Source organism: Ixodes scapularis, unplaced genomic scaffold (assembly GCF_016920785.2).
Source record: "Ixodes scapularis isolate PalLabHiFi unplaced genomic scaffold, ASM1692078v2 PGA_scaffold4__175_contigs__length_147842914, whole genome shotgun sequence".
Classification (NCBI taxonomy): Eukaryota; Metazoa; Arthropoda; class Arachnida; order Ixodida; family Ixodidae; genus Ixodes; species Ixodes scapularis.
This window is the reverse complement of record NW_024609879.1, coordinates 110,683,534-110,701,971: the sequence shown is the minus strand read 5'-3', so window position 1 is coordinate 110,701,971 and position 18,438 is coordinate 110,683,534. Positions and strand designations below refer to the sequence as shown.

At 46.3% G+C, this 18,438-nt stretch overlaps 1 protein-coding gene across 1 annotated transcript in view; it reads left to right on the top strand.

The window, feature by feature from the left end:
• The first annotated feature begins 7,635 nt into the window (after positions 1–7,635).
• LOC8036040 (kynurenine 3-monooxygenase) overlaps positions 7,636–18,438 on the top strand; it is a 45,978-nt gene continuing 35,175 nt past the window's right edge. The window contains exons 1-2 of the mRNA XM_040215266.3: positions 7,636–7,893; positions 9,528–9,597. Of these exons, the coding sequence (XP_040071200.1) occupies positions 7,855–7,893; positions 9,528–9,597 (109 nt within the window). The 5' untranslated portion in view covers positions 7,636–7,854. The remainder of the gene's footprint in view (positions 7,894–9,527; positions 9,598–18,438) is intronic.

The window sequence follows — 18,438 nt, the reverse complement described above, 5'->3', positions numbered from 1 at the left end:
ATTGTGGTTTTAAATGTGATATTTCACACGCAGTAATAAAAGATCTGCGCGTCAAACCGATTTTGAGGAATAATTGTTTGTCACATGCTCCTCTCGCGGTTTAGCTGGTTTAGCGGGAATGCAATCAACATCAACTTAAAGTGCTCCGTTTATTTGGTTTATTTATCGTGTGATCAAGAACGGCGTTTACTACAGGTACCTTCAGCTAAGGGACTGAAGCAAAAAGTACCTCTACGCTGCCGTGTGAATTGGGTATAAGAAATTTTGTGAGCGTTGGAGCACTGCGGAGGCTATACCAACCTTCACAACGTAGCACGAAAATACTGACGCCGAGTATAGTAACGATGGTTCCACCGTACTTTATGCATGGTCTCATGCTTTATGAAACGCAGTTTTCAAGGGAAAATCTAGATGCGCAACGCAACATACCGGAAATTAGCCGGAACTGAATGGGAAAAGGTTTGAGGTCTAATATTGAACTTCACGTGTAGTGTGCCGATATGTAAGTTCTGGAAAAAGTAATATCGAAGGGTGCTTCGTAATTTAATGTCTCGTAATTTTGATTAGTTGACGTGATTCCGTTTTTATAGCACGATAAAAGAATATTTTAAACTTTTTTTAATATGTAACAATGCATTATTAGTACAGTTCGTTGCTTACTTGTTTTTTTTTTTTATTCATTATATCCTACTGATTGTTCACGTAAATTATTGTGGACGATGTAAGACGTTATGAAACTCGAGAAAAAGCTTTTTTTTTCAGTATCGGACAGGTTTATTAAATGCTGAATAATAAACTAACGACTAAAAATAATCGTAATATCGAGACATTAAAGTATATTTGAAAAACAGCCTTTCAATTTGACATTAACTTTATGACCATAGAGTACATAAAAAGAAAGTTATAAACCGTCGAAAAAACAAAAAGGCATGCACGGTGGGGTTGCACCTTAACCAACGGTCACACGCTACTAATACATCGTACGAGAGACAATCTGCAGTCACTGTTAGAGGCATGCTTATATATAAATACATATATATAACCACACATCGGGGAATCATACATATGGGTACGAAGCAAGAAAATGTTTCCCACGTGCCTTAGGCTTGTCAGCTGATAGTTCTCTCCTAACGTTTCGCTTTTATCCTGTTTAGCGTTGTATTTCTGAAAGAATAAGTGCACCACTAAGGAGGCGTCAAGCTGTTGGTGGGTCACTGAAAATAAGAATAAACAATAAACAATACATCTCCGCGGAGAAACTCCGTGTCTTTTGTATGATGTATGAGCAGTGCCACTGCGGGCTTTGCGTCAGTGTCCTGGTCACAAGCCAGAAGCGCGAGCACCGTGAACGCTTCTAATTGGCACAGCCTGCTGTCAGAACACCCTTTGAAATAAGCGACGCTACAGGAAGAAAGCGAAGACAGGACAAGCGCTGACTGATAACTATCGTTTAAAAAGAAAAAAAAAAATACACACGTTCAATCATAATGACGATGGAAGCACGGAATGCGTAGAGCACAAACTACCAGCCCGCAGAAATTGACGCCGCGTGACTTGAAGTCACATGACGTGTTCACTTCACGTCAATTTGCCCGCTGAATTTAGGAAAAAAATCGACATCACGTGACGAGGTCACATGACGAGGTAAGGTGGCGTCAATGCTCCCGCCAAATGTAGCGGAGAAATTGACGTCCTATCGGCTCGAGGTGGTATTGAGGAGTTTCAGCGACGGTGTCACCGCCCTGGCGGCCGGTCGCCGAAAGAGAACGAGGGGGATAGGTTCGCTGGGCAGTGGCTTTGTGTATATGCGTTGGCCGCGAACGTAGGCTTATAAACTTCGGCAGCAAGAATATTACGCGGCTCTAGTGTTTCGGTACGAGCAACAGAGGTGACACGATCTGCTACGACCAGCTACGACCACCCGCCGCAGCGATGCAGGCGTCGAAGGAGCGCAACCTGTGTACTACGCAGTCAGCCGCCGTCGCCCGACGCAGATCGTTCGGCATTCAGGGCTTTCCGCCCCGGGTTCTTCGCTTGTACTTGGAACCGAGTATTATTTCCTGTGCTTGTGTATGTGCTCAGTGGCTGGATATGGACCTCATAGAGCAGTTCTTCAGACTCAACAGCGATTCAAAGTTGACGGCGGAAGGGCTTGCGGCAACGCTTTCGGTTGGTGCACGGCTGCGACGACTACACGGATAAATTTTAAGATTGGTGCTAGCAAGGTGGGCCATAGTCGCTTTATGTTGACACGATTTTGAGTGTAAGTACTCCGTGCAAAGGCGAATCTATCGCGTTTCTAATCCACCTCTGTTTTTGTTGTTTTTAGCACGCACGACCGTCTGCTAAGCAAATGCTTCTGTACCGATCACGGAGTGAATGTCTTCGGCCTTACATTGCGGAACGCCCAATAAAAAGTCATATTCGTTCAGCAAGAAAACTTCCCTTTCGAGTGACCTTCTGATTGATAATTTCTCCCGTACTTAAGTGCTTTAATCAACACGATCGATTAAGTTTGCTTCCCTAGTTAGGACATTTTTGTGCTACATGCGGCACGAATGCTTGGCACGATGTTTGCCACTGGTGGTATTGTGAATTGGTTTACTTCCAAAGCTAACAGTGTGACAGGTGGGACCATTCAATTTGCTAAAAATGTGATGATATGGGAATTTCGTTGCATAACTAGCGTTTTACGTTTAAGATTGATAAGAAACATGCTGATGTGCTGATGCATGCCTACAGCATAAACTTTGCGGATCCAGAATAGATGTGCTATAGGCTACAGCCTCAAGATTTTTAATGGACCAAATTGGTGATTACACGGCAATAAATGTTGTGGTGAAAAACTGCCCATTGACTCGGTGAGTTTTGATCGTGACCATTGGTGTGCTGTTGGCAAATTAGATAATGGCACACCTTTTCCCTGACCATCTGGCTTCAAGGGGCATTGCATCTAGATGTGCTCAAATATCTTTATTTCAAGATTCAGTGGACCCCTCTGCATCATTACAGTAAGGCAGTGTCAAGTTACAACAAACAGCAGTGAATATACAATGCATAATAACAGGCACCAGTGTCCAGGCGTATAGTCCGCAGTAATCAGTTTGAGCCTAAAAATGTTTGTTTTGTTTAGATAGTTTGCATTTGTTGTATAATCCGCAGGGCCCGATCTCCGCGCCCAGTGCATAGTCCGCCAAGCTGGTGCGTTGTGTCTTCGTGCTTTTTTTCCTGGGTGGCATTTTCTTCAGAAGTTCTTCGGTGAACGCTATTGAGCCTGAAGAACTGCTTTTGAGGCCCATATCTAGCCACGGAGCACACACAAGCACAGAAAATAACACTCGGTGCCAAGTACAAACGAAGCACCTGGGCGGAAAGCTGTGAATGCCAAACGAGCTGCGTCGGGTAACGGCGACTGACTGCGTTGCGCCCCTTCGACGCCTGCATCGCTGCGGTGGGTGGTCGTAGCTAGTCGTAGCGAGATGATCTTCACTTCAAGCAAGAAATCTTGTTATACCATAGTCAAGATATGTGTGCAAGTGTTCAACGACGTGGGCTCTCTCACGTTGGTGCAGTTGTCATCAAGAAAGGTGCATATCAACAATGTTGCGTGTTTGAGGCTGAAACTATAGCGCATACCTATCTAAACCTAAATTTATCGGTCTGCGGCTACAAACATTTTCGTTGACGTTGCTTAGATGATGTAACCATTCAGGCCTCGCATTAAATGGTGTTGCGACTCTTCGGTTGTGTATGAAAACCTATTTTTGCCCTAATAAAAGACATTTCCAAAAGGACATGTGTCTTCTGCTGATACATATCTTCCAATTTACAATGCAGAGGCAAACAGAAAATCAACTGCATACATCTACCACTTAGCATAAGCACCTTTGGCATTCATTCTTGAGCACACTCAAATATCAGCTTAGTTTGGTCTTGTTTTAGAAGCTTTGCCCTGTTCTGTAAAAATAAAACAGTTAAAAAAGCTTTACCTTCGTTCTCCTTCTTGCATTTAATACAGACTTGTTTGTCAGCAGATATCACCGTGGCACATACAACTCGAATGACCGATGAGACTATTGCTATTACAATAAAGCTTTCCACAAGAGCCGAAACGAGGCTTGTAGGGGTGCAAAAGCACATAGAAATGAGATTGGCACTTCCGGGGATTGTTTACATTACGCGTAAAAACAGGACGACCGGCGACCAGCTGATCGCAAGATAACACCAAGGATACCGATGTTTCGATACGCAGGATAAAGACCTCAATCGTCCCTTGTATGCTGCAGTTGTCATACTTTCTATCCAACCGCTTTTTTGCTCAATTAACTAGAACAACCGAAGAGTTCGCGACACCTTTTAATGCGAGGCCTGAATGGTTACATCATCTAAGCAACGTCAACGAAAATGTTTGTAGCCGCAGACCGATAAGTTTAGTATTAGATAAAGTACGCGTCATAGTTTCAACGCGCGAACATTGTTGATATGTACCTTTCTTTGGACCCGCGTACATTCGGTTCTACTTGATGACAGCTGCACCAGAAGTGAGAGCTCACGTCGAACACTTGCACACATATCTTGACTCTGGCAAGATTTCTTGCCTTCAACTGGCTTGAAGACTTCATCTGTAGCATCACGGTAGGTCTTGGTTGAAACGATGATCGTCTCGCACACGGCAACAAACAGAGAACTACACGCTTTGTTTTATTTATACGCTACCGGTCTACGGGCGTCGCAAATCTATCCCCCTCTTGTCCGCCATGTTGGATCGATCGGAGCGCCCCCTATATTCGCTGAAACTCCTCAATCGAGTCTCGTGGTTTGATCACGTAACACAAATTTTTCCCGTTTAAATTTGTGACGGCCTGGAGCTGAGCCGGTTGGTTTGACATGCTTCCTTGAATACCAGCTGAACGTAGAGGAAAAGTGAAGGAGAGAAGAAAACAAAAAACCACACTCCTGTTTTCTTTTTTGTTTTTTCGTTTTTTTCTGTGTTTAGCTGGTATTCAAGGAAGCTTATAATTTTGGCGGGAAAATTGACATGGCGGATCTTCATGACGTTCACTCTCAAATAACTTTGTATACTAAAATGCATTATTGCATACTAAAATGCAAAAGAAATACCAACAAAGAAAAAACGGATGGACATGGGAATATGTCAAGAATAAACTTACCCGGCTTTCTCACACCTGACGCAACTGCGGTGGCGCTGCTGTCGGTATTACGCATGCGCAGACGCTATGTTTCTCGCGAATCAATCTGGTTTGTGCGCAGTGGCCGCACTTGGTGCATTTCAGGAGAGAAGAGTGTCTGCACAGCTTGGATCGGCACTGCAGGTGCGCAAGCGCACGAGCGCCCCGAAGCTTGATCTCCAGAGCCACAGAAAACTGTCCCCCAATCAACAGGGGGACAGAAAACTGTCCTTCTGTTGATGTTGGTTTTGTGTCAACACACACACACACACACACACATGTCATTGGTAGCTTGCCAAAGTAATCTCACGGAAACGAAAACACGGTTGTTCCTAGGTCGATGAACTTTCATGGTTTATTGTTTTGTTCTGGCTGAAGTCATAAAATTCCATAGTACAACGACCGCGCGGATATTTTTTTTTTATTACTTTGGGGGGATTATTAGGTTTAGTGGGAGAGGGGTCGAGGCAGGGGGATCTGTAGAGAGATCTGACGTTACAAGTGATGCGTCGCCCATATTTTTCACTAAAAGCTAAATGTGTCTTCCTAAAACAGCTGGTGCGTAACGGTTTTAGTTTTCCATAAAAAGAGGTTTCCCTTTGAAAGTCTAGAATGGGTGACCCTCCCCCCAACCCTTTTTTTTTTCTTGATGTGGACATGTATGTTTCGTGTGAACTTTTACCCAATACCTGTCACTTCTTCTGTCAGGGGTAAAAAGTATTAGTAAGTAAAAAAAAAATGCTAAAAGTTGAAAAATTATTTCTATGTTACCTTTAGTTAACCGAGTAGCAACCTGACTTGATTAGGTCAGTTGCGTAACTCCTGCAGAAGGGGGTACCCCCTTCACTAACTTCTCACCGCCTCCCGTCGTTTGAAGCGGCACCAGGGTTTTCGTTGGTGGAACGATTCCAGACTAGGGGTGTCGCGAACCGGCCGAGGTTCGAGTTCGGCCAGGTTCGACTTTTAGAGCGCAGCTCTTAGGGGCCCGTTTCCAGCCTGAGCGGCGTCGGCGCCGCCGTCGGCGTCGGCGTAACCGCGAGGTCACGTGACCCCCCAGGTCACGTGACCCTCCTCAGGTCACATGACTCCCCTCAAGTCACGTGTCCCCCTCAGGTCACGTGACCCCCTGAGGTCACGTGACCCCTTGATGTCACGGGGACACGTGACCAAGGGACACGTGAGGTCACGTGACCCCCTGAAGTCATGTGACCCCCTGAGGTCACGTGACCCCCCTGTGGTCACGTGACCCCCTGTGGTCACGTGACCCCTTCAGGTCACGTGACCCCCCTCAGGTCACTCAAGCCCCCTTTGGTCACGTGACCTCAAGGAGTCAGCTATCCCTCAGTACGCTTCCATCTTCCTCCTCAAGAGCTGCGCTCTAACCGGCGTTACAGGGAATTGTAAACGGCTTTCACTTTTTTCGAACTTTTAATGGAGAGTTCGACGAACCTTGAATTGAGGTTCGACTCGTATGCGCATGCGCGACAGGCTGGCCAGTTGGCTTCGGATTGGATGGTGATGGCTAAGGGACGAATTAAGGACAGCACTGATTGGTTATTTCAGTTAGTACAGTACAAAAAAAATAAGTTCTTAACTTCTTCAGTGCTTAGAATTAATTTCTTTTCATTGCAACTGTTCATAAAACTAACCCATTGCTATATATAAAAAAAAGAAGTTTTCCAAACCTAGACATGCTTGTATCCATAATCCAGGACTGGCCACACTGTCTAAGTGGAACCTGTCGAATCTGGTTAAAAGGACGAAGGTTCGCTGAACCGGTTCGAACAAGTCGAACCCCGAAAGTGCTATTAAAAATCCGGTTCGACAAAAGTTCTCGACACCCCTAATTCAGAGGTTGTGCTTCGAAACGTACGTATTCCATAGAGAGGCGAGTCGTGGCGAGTGAGAGGGGGGGGGGGGGGGGGGGGGGGGTTCTACTCGTGCAAGTAGGGTCTATGAGCAGTTCCGTAACTGAGCTAATCTGCGTATGTGGCCGTGTTCTCGCGCACGCTTGTCTTTAAGGTAAACGTTCGGCAGCCCTCTGCCTGGTTAGGATTAGACATGAAGCGAAAAATAGAGACTCTAACCAAAACTTTAATAAACATTTACCCGACGTTTCGGGACCAGTTCGGTCCCTTGCTCACGGGTGAGTCTCAGCCGTGAGCAAGGAACCGAACTGGTCCCGAAACGTCGGGTAAATGTTTATTAAATTTTTGGTTAGAGTCTCTATTTTTCGCTTCACGCTTGTCTTTATTCATTTATATTGTTTTCTTTCTAACCGATGTTTCCGCGGCTTTCGCAGCTGTTTCAAATGAGAACGAAGCAACTCAGGGCGCAACTGTGACGCTGGCATCCGGCCCGTTTTTTTTTTTTTTTTTTTTTTTTTTTTTTTTTTTTTTTTTTTTTTACGGGGCGCAATCCTTTCGGTTTTTACCGACCCCACTGGTCGCCGCACACCTCTCGTTCGACGGTTCTAAAAAGCCGTCGGAGCCCGCAGATAATTAATTACACACAAGGTCGCGGCAGAAGCTGCCCTTGCCCGATTAGATAGGGCGCCGTGTAGGAGAAAGTTGAGTCAGTCAGCCGTCGCAGACGCCGCTCTCAGTCCACGTGCGTACGCTCGCCGGGAGAGACATCGCGCTCGCTCGCCACTGTCCGTCTCACCATGTCCGAGGAGTCGTTGGCCGTCGTCGGGGGAGGTCTGGTACGTGGTTCACCTTCGAAGGCTGCTTCGCTCTTTTGCGTGCCCTCGTAACCGACCGTGCGTTGCGCTCTCTTGTAATCTCTTACCGGGCGGGTGGATGCATGGATACTGCCAAACCCTTTTAATCGGGCGGCGGCTCGCGCCCCCTAGCCGAATCTTTTAATTTCGACGGTAAACTTTAATCGAGTTGGTGTCGGCCGCGATAAGTTCGGGTAAACAATAAGGTTAACCTTTTTAACGGTATATTTCTAAATTCGAAATTACCGGAGCAGGAAGGCTAGAAGCTCGAGGGTTGGCCGCCGTGATGTGCCCTAGAGCAGGTGTGTCGAAACACCGGCCCCCGGGCTGAATCCGCCCCGCGGAGGTCTTCCGAGCGAACGGTGGCTGGCCGCGGTAGTTCCAATGAAGCCCGGCCCGGGGCTCGGTTTGAGCAAACACTCTGTTACCGGCGCAAGGATAGGCTCCGATAAAGAAACGGAGTCGCAACGCGCATCAATGACGTAAGCGAAGAAACCAGAAAAAAAAAATCGAGAGAAATCGGTTTTTTGATAAGGCGTGTCCTCTCGTCTTATTATTATTTGGACATTTTCATTACCAGCGTCACCATGCATTCTTAGTCTTTTCTTTTTGTTTCAACTTTGTATATATACGCTGATCTAGGATTGTTTATTAAGTTAAGCTGTCATTTATATTTATACTTATTTAATTTCCGGGCCTCGAGACAGCAATAAATCCCTGATTGGGACCCTTTGCCAAAACGTTTTGAGACACCTGCCCCAGTGCAAGGAGCTCGCGCTTGTAGCCTTTCCTGCGGTACATCTTAAGGTGAAATAGAGTATATTCACGGCTAAGCACGAGCATTTATTTAAGACACTGGCATAATGGCGTCAGAGGCACTGTGAGTAGCGCCCGCCCTGTTTAAATAAGAAAAAAGGGTTTTGGTTTAACTGACTAATAAAACACTTCCAACTTTTGTAAAAAAAAAATTTTTTTTTTTCTGTGTTAACGAGATTAAACCTGCTCACAGTCTAAGAGAAATAGTCGCTTATAAGATTGTCACGCATCAAGCCCACGGAGCCCACGAAAAAAAAAAAATAATAACCCGTTAAAAGGCACTTATAACAATATACACGCGCGGGGCTATCCAATGGATGGCAGCGCACTTGGTTACAAGGAAACGCGAATGTGTGAACCGCGGCACTTATGATGGACCGCAGTGGACGATACACGAGCCGTCCCAGCCAATCCAGCGCTGGGAACGAATCACGTGACTATGCACCCCGCTCTTCTCTGTGCGCCTCTTCCGAAAGGTCAACACGCGGCGTTCGATTGGCTCCAATGGCTCGTGGCGTCTTGCACGGTCCAGCGCAGGATAACGAAACCGTATACGGAGGGAAACTGTGGGAGATCGCGCGGCGAGCTCTGATTGGAAGGATTAGGGGTAAACGCCAAGGCTTACTGCCTTTGACTTTACCAATCCCGCCAATCAGAGCACACGAGAGCCAGAGTTCGGCACTCCGGCGTCCCCGTGCGCTCTCGCCCCCTCCTCTCCCCCAGTTTCTCGCCGTATAGTACAACGCGGGTGTCACGCGTTCACTGGCACGCGCTCACTGGCATGAACGCGTGCGGCGCAGGTTGGGTCCCTCTGCGCGTGTCTCCTCGGCAACCGGGGCTACCAAGTCGACCTCTACGAATCCAGGGACGGTAAGTGAAAACGCTCTCAAGAGGTCGCGAAGCGTGCCTTGTTGTTTTTATGTTTATGTAGAGAGAGGGAAGGGAAGGGCGGAGGCTTAGGTAAACACCCTTCGGTGATTGACCCGAGCCTTTAGCCGGCTTCCAGATTTGCTTGCCGCGTAAGCGTAAGCAAACCTGGATCGCTGAGGCGTGTTTACATATGCGTCAGCCCACCCCTCCTTTCTACAATCCCGTAAATCAGGTGATGTGACGTCCATGGAAACGCGTCAGTCGCAGAGCCGATATCGGCCGCTTTTCCGAATACGCCTACTGGATTGGGCGCCCTTATCGGCTAATGCACCCATATAGTATCACTAACTGCGGAGTGGCGATAAGATGCTCGCAGTAGAGACTGTAGTGTTGGTTGATCTTCCTTCGCTGGTCTTCCTTCGGTCGTCTTGACCAATGAGGGGATATGTCGACGTCATGTTTCGATCCTCGTGATGGCTGAACGGGTTAGAACGAAAACCAATAAGTGATCGTGGTGCAGCATGATGCACTCGGAGAGCTCCGATAAAACCTTTCAAATGAATCCCGAAACGAAAAAAAAAAGTATGGGAAATTTTAGCTATAAACTTGGATTGAGCGCGTTGGTAATAGATTCAAAAATATACGAGAGAGTCAGACAAAGAGGACGGACAGGACAAACATGTTGTCCTGTCCGTCCTCTTTGTCAGACTCTTTCTAACTATACTTCGTCTCACCCTACGATGGACTGAAGGCGAAAGCTACGGACCGCCAGATACAATTACGAGCCACTTAGAAATTGCGTGCTACTTCGCTTCGACGCACGTCGAAGCGGAGTAGCACGCACCCGGGTTAAAAACTCGCTCTTCTGAATACGGACAACATCTAACGCTTAGAAATAAGGAAGGAAAAAAAAAGGAGACGTTTACAAATCTCTGTAATCTGAAATTAGAGCGCAGCTCTTGAGGATGAACAGGGGGGGGGGGGGGGGGGGGGGCGGTATAGAGTGGAGGGTATGCCCCCCCTCCCTCCTCCGTATCATCTCGTTCTACTCTACTCCTTTCCTCCTCCCCCTCCTTCTCTTACAGCTAAATCTAGCTGCAAAAGTGGCGCCATTTAACTTCAACACCAATTCAACTCCCCGCTAAATTTAACGGGGAGTTGAATTGGTGTTGAGGTCCCGTGACGTCAATTTTCCCGCTAAATTTGGCGCGGTTACGCCGACGCCAACGGCGACGCCGCGAAACACAAAATCGGGCGCCTTAGAGCTGCGCTGTAAAAGAAAATCGGTAGACCTATTTCTAAATTACCCAAGCATCAAGGAGAATGCAGGGATTGGTATTCCACGCGCCGCACGTGGTGGCCTCAGCAGTAGTGACTTGTCTAAAGCAAATACCTAAAACAAATGGCATCTATAGCACGCGCGTTCGTCAACGCTTTATTTTGGTTATTTACTTCGAATATTTTATGCAGCGAAGGTGTGCGCGTGCGGCGCGTGAAACACCAATCTCTGCATTCTCCTTGATGCCTGGGTAATTTAGAAATAGGTCTATCGGTGAATAAAAATGCTTTCACGTAAATTTTCCACGAGTTGATTGACATTATATCGAAACCTACTACTCTAATATGCAGGAAGCTTAGTTTGTGTTCTTTATTCTCTGGAAACCGACTCTTATAGCATATGCTGCTTTGTGGATGTTGTCTTGGTTCGAGTTAAACCCGGTTCGACCTTTTTTTCGAAACTTTTAACGAAAAGTTCGACTATTACGCGCAAGTAAATTGAACACGGGCTGACGTCACTAAGTAAGGGGGAGGTATTTTTATGGGGTGTATTGTTTCTCATTAACAAACGAAATCAAAAATTAAAAATTTGCTCTTATATCTTATGAAATACCGTATACCGTATATGAAATACCGTACAATGTATATAAATTGCGGGTGTTTTTTTTATTTTTGTTTCATCCTGTTTTCGTTGGCGCGTTTAATTTATAGGAGGATGCTACTTCGGTTATATATTTCTTGTTCGGTTCGTTGACACGGATGTTGAAACTGGCTCCCGCGTGCACATATATCGCGACCACAATACACATGTGCGGGCTTATCAAGTCTCTTTCGCCACGCGCCGGCCGTGCAAATATCATGATGTAGAATACCCGAGACTGCGGTAAAAGCTGGGAAAATTGGTCGAAGAAAAAAAGACAGGGGAAAAGAACGTATCAAACTCATCTACTGCGTTTATTTTCTCAAAGCCTTAAATATCCACAACCTAATCACCGACCACCGACGTCATAAGAACAACCTTTGTTATACAATCCTACTGACACTGAGTTTCACTTAACCCGTAAACGGTGACCTCAATCCCAAGCTGAAACCTTGGGACAAAACAATCCCACCGACCCAGTTCTTTTCCAGCCGGCGGAGCTAAGCAGAGATACTCCAAAAAGTATTCGGGAATACAAATACTGAGATCATGTTTTCTAAGGCCAAAATATAGCTACTGAGATACATTTGCCTTTTATGCAACGGGATATCCCTGCCTGAGATACTTCCGCAATAACGGCGAAAAAGTATTCCGGAATACAGATACAGATACTTATAGAAATACATTTGTTCCCGAACGGTGCTATGTGGAGAGGGTGCAGTTCGTTGCGAATGCGAAAGGTAATATATGCTTGTGCTCCTCTTTTTGTGCCATTTTATGCACTACCCATTACCTCGAACTCTTTATCTGTTCCTCTGAAAAAAAAAAAAAAAAAAACATGTCACCCCCGTTGAACCATGCATAGTTACAGAACGGTAAAGACTGCGTGCCATGCTTGACAAAAGGCCTCTGCCCGAAATGAACCCAGTTTTGCCGTGAGGTTGCATCTAAAACTGTCACATTATAAGCCTCTGAGTCACCCATAGTGTAGGGAGATTGTACGTTAGGGCCGTACTTTTTCTCCACTCAAATCCTTTAGATTTTGTTCCGCTAAATTGAAAAGAATAAAGGGCTTTGTGAGAGGAGCTGATTTTGTTATTCTTGCAAGTAACCTTCTTTAAACCACAATTTTTTTTTGTTATTGTTGGTGATTGAGATGGATTATGTTACAAACCAGGTTCATATTACGAATTCCGAAGCAAGTTGCACCAAACAGATGTTTTTATCCTTTAAATTTATCTTAAAAAGGGCAACAAATGTAGCGAGATGCCAAAGTCGGGCAAAGTATCGCGATACGAGCGATACATTGTAAATGTATTTCACTACTGAGATACACATACATTTTAGAAATGTATCTCGATACAGGGATACACATACTCGAAAGTATCTCTAAAATACTATCGCGATACTGCCCAGCTCTGCCAGCCGAAGTCTGGAAGGGCTGTGCTTTATCTAAACGAGGACTGATATCCTCCAACTGAACCCTTGCCCGTAAAATGACTCATTGCACGTTTATCTACAAAATAAAAAGAAACATTACATTATGATTTTAAGAAACTTCTTGGAACTACTTCCAAGTTGCATCGAAGCATGGCTGATAGAGTTACCGATGGGTTTGATACGAAAGGTCTCTTTTATGAGCCTCTTGGTGTTACGTTCTCTGTGCACAATGTCAGTTGCGACCAAAGTGCCGTACTTTTCGCCGGAGAGGAGAGACCAGCCACTCTAGCACAATTTCCACTCTTTTTTTTTTTTTCTTTTTTGCACCGCCAGCGCAATTGCACCCGGTAATTTGTTTTATTATTTTTTTTTATATCTGGCATAGCAACACACGATAGCTTGCATATCGAGCGGGGGACCGGTGGTCGAGTAGGCCAGCGCACACCAGCTCAAAGCACGTGGAGCAAAAGCTCGCGCTGCAGAGCCCAGGGATCCCTAAAGCTTCTCTATCCTGGGAAAAGTGGCGCCATTCATTGTTGTAGAAATTCTTGAGACACGTGCCACGCGCCACTTCTGGGAAGAACATGGCGTCTGAAATCTATAGCTTATGGCGAATTCCACTGGGCGTTTTGGAGCGCGCCGGGATCAGTTGACCAGATCCGGACTGGAGCACACGATCCGAACGGGGTCGCGCCGCCTACGGATCCCCAGTGGAGCATGACCACTGCTCCGGGATCGGCGGATGCCTTCCCGTCATTCAACTGCCCGGGAATCCCCTTTCCGCGGCCGCCGCGGTCGTTTCAAAGACATTTTCGCAATCGCGGGGCTAACACGTGTTCGACGCACGAGCGGCAAGAATGGCTCAGGAGCCCGTATCGCGGCAAATACCTTCTCTTCTCCTTCCTGGAAAACGAACCGGCTGTCGAGCCAAGGGGTAAGCAAGCGGCCATTACGAATTCTTCCGATGTCGAGGCAATTTAGGAGCCCAGCCCGCGACGTGCTTCTTCTTCTGAGGCGAGATGGGCGAGATCAGGCGAGATGCCCCACGAGAAGGGAAGTCACGTGTTTGCGCCGAGGGCTGGCCCGGCTGGCTTCCGGTTGAATCCGCCGAAATCGTGGGAGCGACTTTTCTCGGATCCAGATCGAGATCTGGAGCGGGAGCTAATCCAAAACGACCAGTGAAACACGTCGGTCTCGATCCCGATCGCCCAGTGAAATAGGCTCGCTCCAGAAAAGTCGATCCCGGCGCGCTCCAAAACGACCAGTGGAATTCGTTATTAGTGCTGCGCTGTGCCGCCATGATCTTCCCAAGGGCTGCACGTGCCTCGCGTATCGACGCACCTTGCGCTACTTCTAAAACATAAAGGGGCTTTAGAGACCCCGGGTTCAATCCCCACCCCTGCCCTTTTCGATCTGGATGAGCATCGTACCGGCGTACCGCACTGGCATCGAACCGCACTGGCTAAATTGCTCATCTACAGCTGAGACACCAAACACCCACTCAGGCAGGCTAACATCCGGCTGTATAAACATGCACACACCAATTTGCTATTTTTTTTGCATATCGAAATCCGGGCATCTGCGCTTGAAATTTCCGAAAATGACGGGTTTTTAAACCGAGTTTGAACGCCAGCCGGATGCCAGGTACAGCCCACTTGGCGGAGCAGACGACGGCCGTTTTGAGAGGGGGAATGCATTTTTCTCTTTCCGCTCTTCCTACTGGAAACGGACGTGTCTGCCTCTTTTTGGGACGACCCTCGCCGAGCGTGTTTAGCTTGCTTGCCGCGGCGGGTAGGAGATCTACTTGCGATGACGTCACGCTCAGGCCTTAAACGCAACTTTCGCCTTTCCGAACAAGGTCGGTCAATGCACCAGTTTAAAATGCCTACATATCTGGCGCTTTTTTTTTCTTTTTCTTTTTTTTTTTTTTTTTGAAGGATATTGCGGTTTAAACATGTGGGCCACAGCAGATATGGGCACGTAAAAAAAGAAATACTACAATCTTTTTTTTTTCGTATATCTTTTTCTCGAGGAAACTACGAAAGGTTGTCAAACGCGCCGCATGTTTTTTATTTTTTTTATTTACTTCGTGCTTGTATTGTGTTTTCTTCTTTTTTTTTTATTGCGCTTTTATGCGAAGCCTAGCTTTCAAATAAATATTTCTAGCTAAATGATGCCTTTTGTACGTATAAATAAGTTAAATAGGCGCTTGGTAGCTGACCAACTGATGCCAGTAAAAAAATGTGTGTATACTTTTTTTTTTTTGTCATCGCGGGACGATTTTAACGCTGCAAGAATCTGCGGCGTGAGTATACCTCTTTAGTTCGTTTCATTTCGACCCGAATAAACAAAAAACACGTCGCTTGTAGCCGCGTGCGGGGCCATGGGAACCAGGGCGTTACGCGACTCCTCCCAGTTAACAACAAGGCCTCGGTGCCGAATGTTCGACGTCACATAAAGAAGGCCAACTCAGAACACGGGTTCGCTTACGAGTACTTCAGACAGTACTTCAGACAGTGCCTGCACGCTGTCCGTTGTACGAAGTATTACCAGTGTGATCGCGTGGCATATAACAATTTTTTTTTTTTTTTTTTGCGCAACGGCATTGCGCATCTCTTGCCTTTGAGAACTGCGCAACGCATATTTACGCGCATTGGGAAATCACGTAAAAGAGGTATTGCAGAAGAGAAATTGTTGTACGCTGTTGCGAAAAAAAGAAAAGAGAAAAAAAATGTATGAGTTGCGTTTGCAGTTCTTGAGAGGAGCAATCAGTATTGCCGTCGGCCTTTCAGATGTAAGTACGTCCTTGTTACAAGTTATTGGCGCGAGTACGTGACTTCGCACCTCGCATCTCGGTTGCACGATGGCGCGTGTTGTCATCTGGCGCCGTCAGCCGTCAGACCGGAGTTGCCCCTTTACAGGCACTCTCTCCATTAGCGACGGGGTCGGCAATTTCCCCGATTGGCAAAATCACGGGCATAAGAGCATTGTCACGAATGTAAACTTGGACGGCGTCGTACGGGACTCGTGACGTCACGGCCAGGCAAATCCTGGTCGTTACGTCACGGATAGAAACCCCAAGAGGGCGCCACCGGAACATCTCGGCGCCAATACAATAAAATAAAATAAACAACAAGAAAAAAAAAAGGTGGGCTGAACGCGTGTTTGCGAGTCCTTTCCGTAAATCCCTGTGGTTACCGGTGGTACGTGCAAGTAACCGAAACTCTTACTTATACGTGGTGAAAATAATAATTATAAAAAAAAAAAAAACGTCATCATAACAAAAAATGTTTCACGGTGCCTTCTTTTTTATGAATTGCTTTGAAAATAATATATAGGGATTTGTTATAACGAGAATTCCTTGTATATCTCATCATCCTCTCTCATGTATGCAAAAACCAGGGACTCAAACCGTAACCGTAACCGAAACCGAAAACCGTTTAGGAACGAAATTTTTTCTGTAACCGTAACCGAAACGAAACCGTTATTTGATATTTATAAAAACCGTAACCGTAACCGGAACCGTAAATTATTCACCGGTAACCGGTTTTAACCAATATTAACCGAAAAACAAACTATTAGTTTTTCTGAAGTATGACCTGGAGGAGGGATCTTAAATTGTTGTGGCCATTTGACAGAGTTACTGTCAGCGAGTGGTGCATCTGGGTACATATTTCCATTCAATCTGACTTTAGGATTAAGAATACTCAAATTGAATTAATGGTCGAGCTTATAATTAAAAAAATTCTATATTTCTAAATCTGCCGTACTCCTACATCGCTACATGTATTCAGTACGTGTCGCTTTCAGTGTATTAACTAATAAGTTCGAATTCTCAGATGTCCATCCAACTCGGTTCTATCAAAACCACCGATGTTCCTGACATGCAGTAGCCATGCAGTATAAAGAAACGAGGTAAATTGGCCATCATGCAGAGCTGGCGGAAAAGAAAACCTGGGCCCGTTTGCTCGAAGCGCTAACCGCGGCTAAAGTTAGCAGCAGTACCTAGGAGAGGGAGTTTGAAATCACGTGACTGGGGGCTGGGATGCCGGGAAGCATGGCGGCGCCCCGGTGCGTGAGCGCCGCTCGCTTTGTAACTAATATGTCGTTGTAGCTGCACTATCGGGCGCGTTAGTCAGCAATGAATGGTTCAGGAGGCTTTCGCTTTGCCTTACCTCGCTTAAATCGCAAAGCACGAGCAATGACTTCGCGGCATTTGTTGCATAGTCTTTCGATTCTGGCCTTTCTAAGCCTAAATGAACGCGATAAGTGTCGGCATGGCAACGTCTTTGGAAAGCGGATTGCCTTGACTCAATCGACCGGATATTAATAGTACACAAAAGAAGACCAGCGTCCCGCCCCGACAGACCTTTTTCTAAATTACCCAAGCATCGAGAAGAACGCTGGAAGTGTAATTCTATGGTCCGCGCTCGCTGTCCTTCCTCTTATAAAAGATTCGAAGTAAATAATCATTATAAGACTTGGACGAACGCGCGTGCAAGGCAAAATTTGTTTTAGACTTTTTCCTTTAGAACGATAGGCCCGTAGCTCACAAGTTTTGAGCAGCGCTGCAGGCGAGCAAAATAGAATATTTGGCTCGCATTTCGAACGTGCATCAATACGCTTCCCCACTAGAGTTTTTTCTACTCAGTTCCATTCTAAGTTCTAGCGTAGCAGAGGCTACAAGAGCGAGCTGCGAGCTTTCCGCGTCCCTGCCAAGCACGCGCGCTCGTGCAGTACGAGCATCGTTCAGGATGACGCGCTTTTCCGAGTAGCTTCGGCTTCACTATCACGTAAAGTGAAATATACGTGCTCGCGGAAGCTGTGAAAGAAAGCAAATATGAAAGGAATGTTTAATGGAACGCTGCGGCCGCAAGCAGCATAATTCTGTTCTTTTTTTTTTTTAACTTTTTTTAGACGTTTTGTTACCGCACATCTACAGATGCTGACAGCGGCTTGTATTCGAACGTGGCACGTGCAAAATCGAACGTTACAGCGCCACACGGATGATGCAGCCAGCAAAATTTGGTCGCGTCTTCCGTAAGTCTTCCGGACGCGCTCGCGCCCCCTGCCCAGAGCAACGGGTATATTACTACTGCATACGCCAGCAAGCGCAATGCCTGCAACTACACTCGTAGCATGCACCTCGGTGCTTGGGAAATTTGTGTGCTATCAATACAAGGCCGATTGAGTCAAGGCAATCCACTTTCCAAAGACGTTTCCATGCATGCCGACAATTATCGTGTTCATTTAGGCTTAAGAATGGCCAGAATCGAAATACTATCTAAAAAATGCGGCGAGGTCATTGCTCATGCTTTGCGATTTCAGTGAGGTAAGGCAAAGCGAAAGCCTCCTGCACCATTAGTTACTGACTAACGCGCGCGATATTGCAGCTATACAACGACATATTAGTTCCGAAGCGAGCGGCGCTCACTTTGCGGGGCACCGCCATGTTTTCCCGCATCCCTACCGATCCCTGTCAC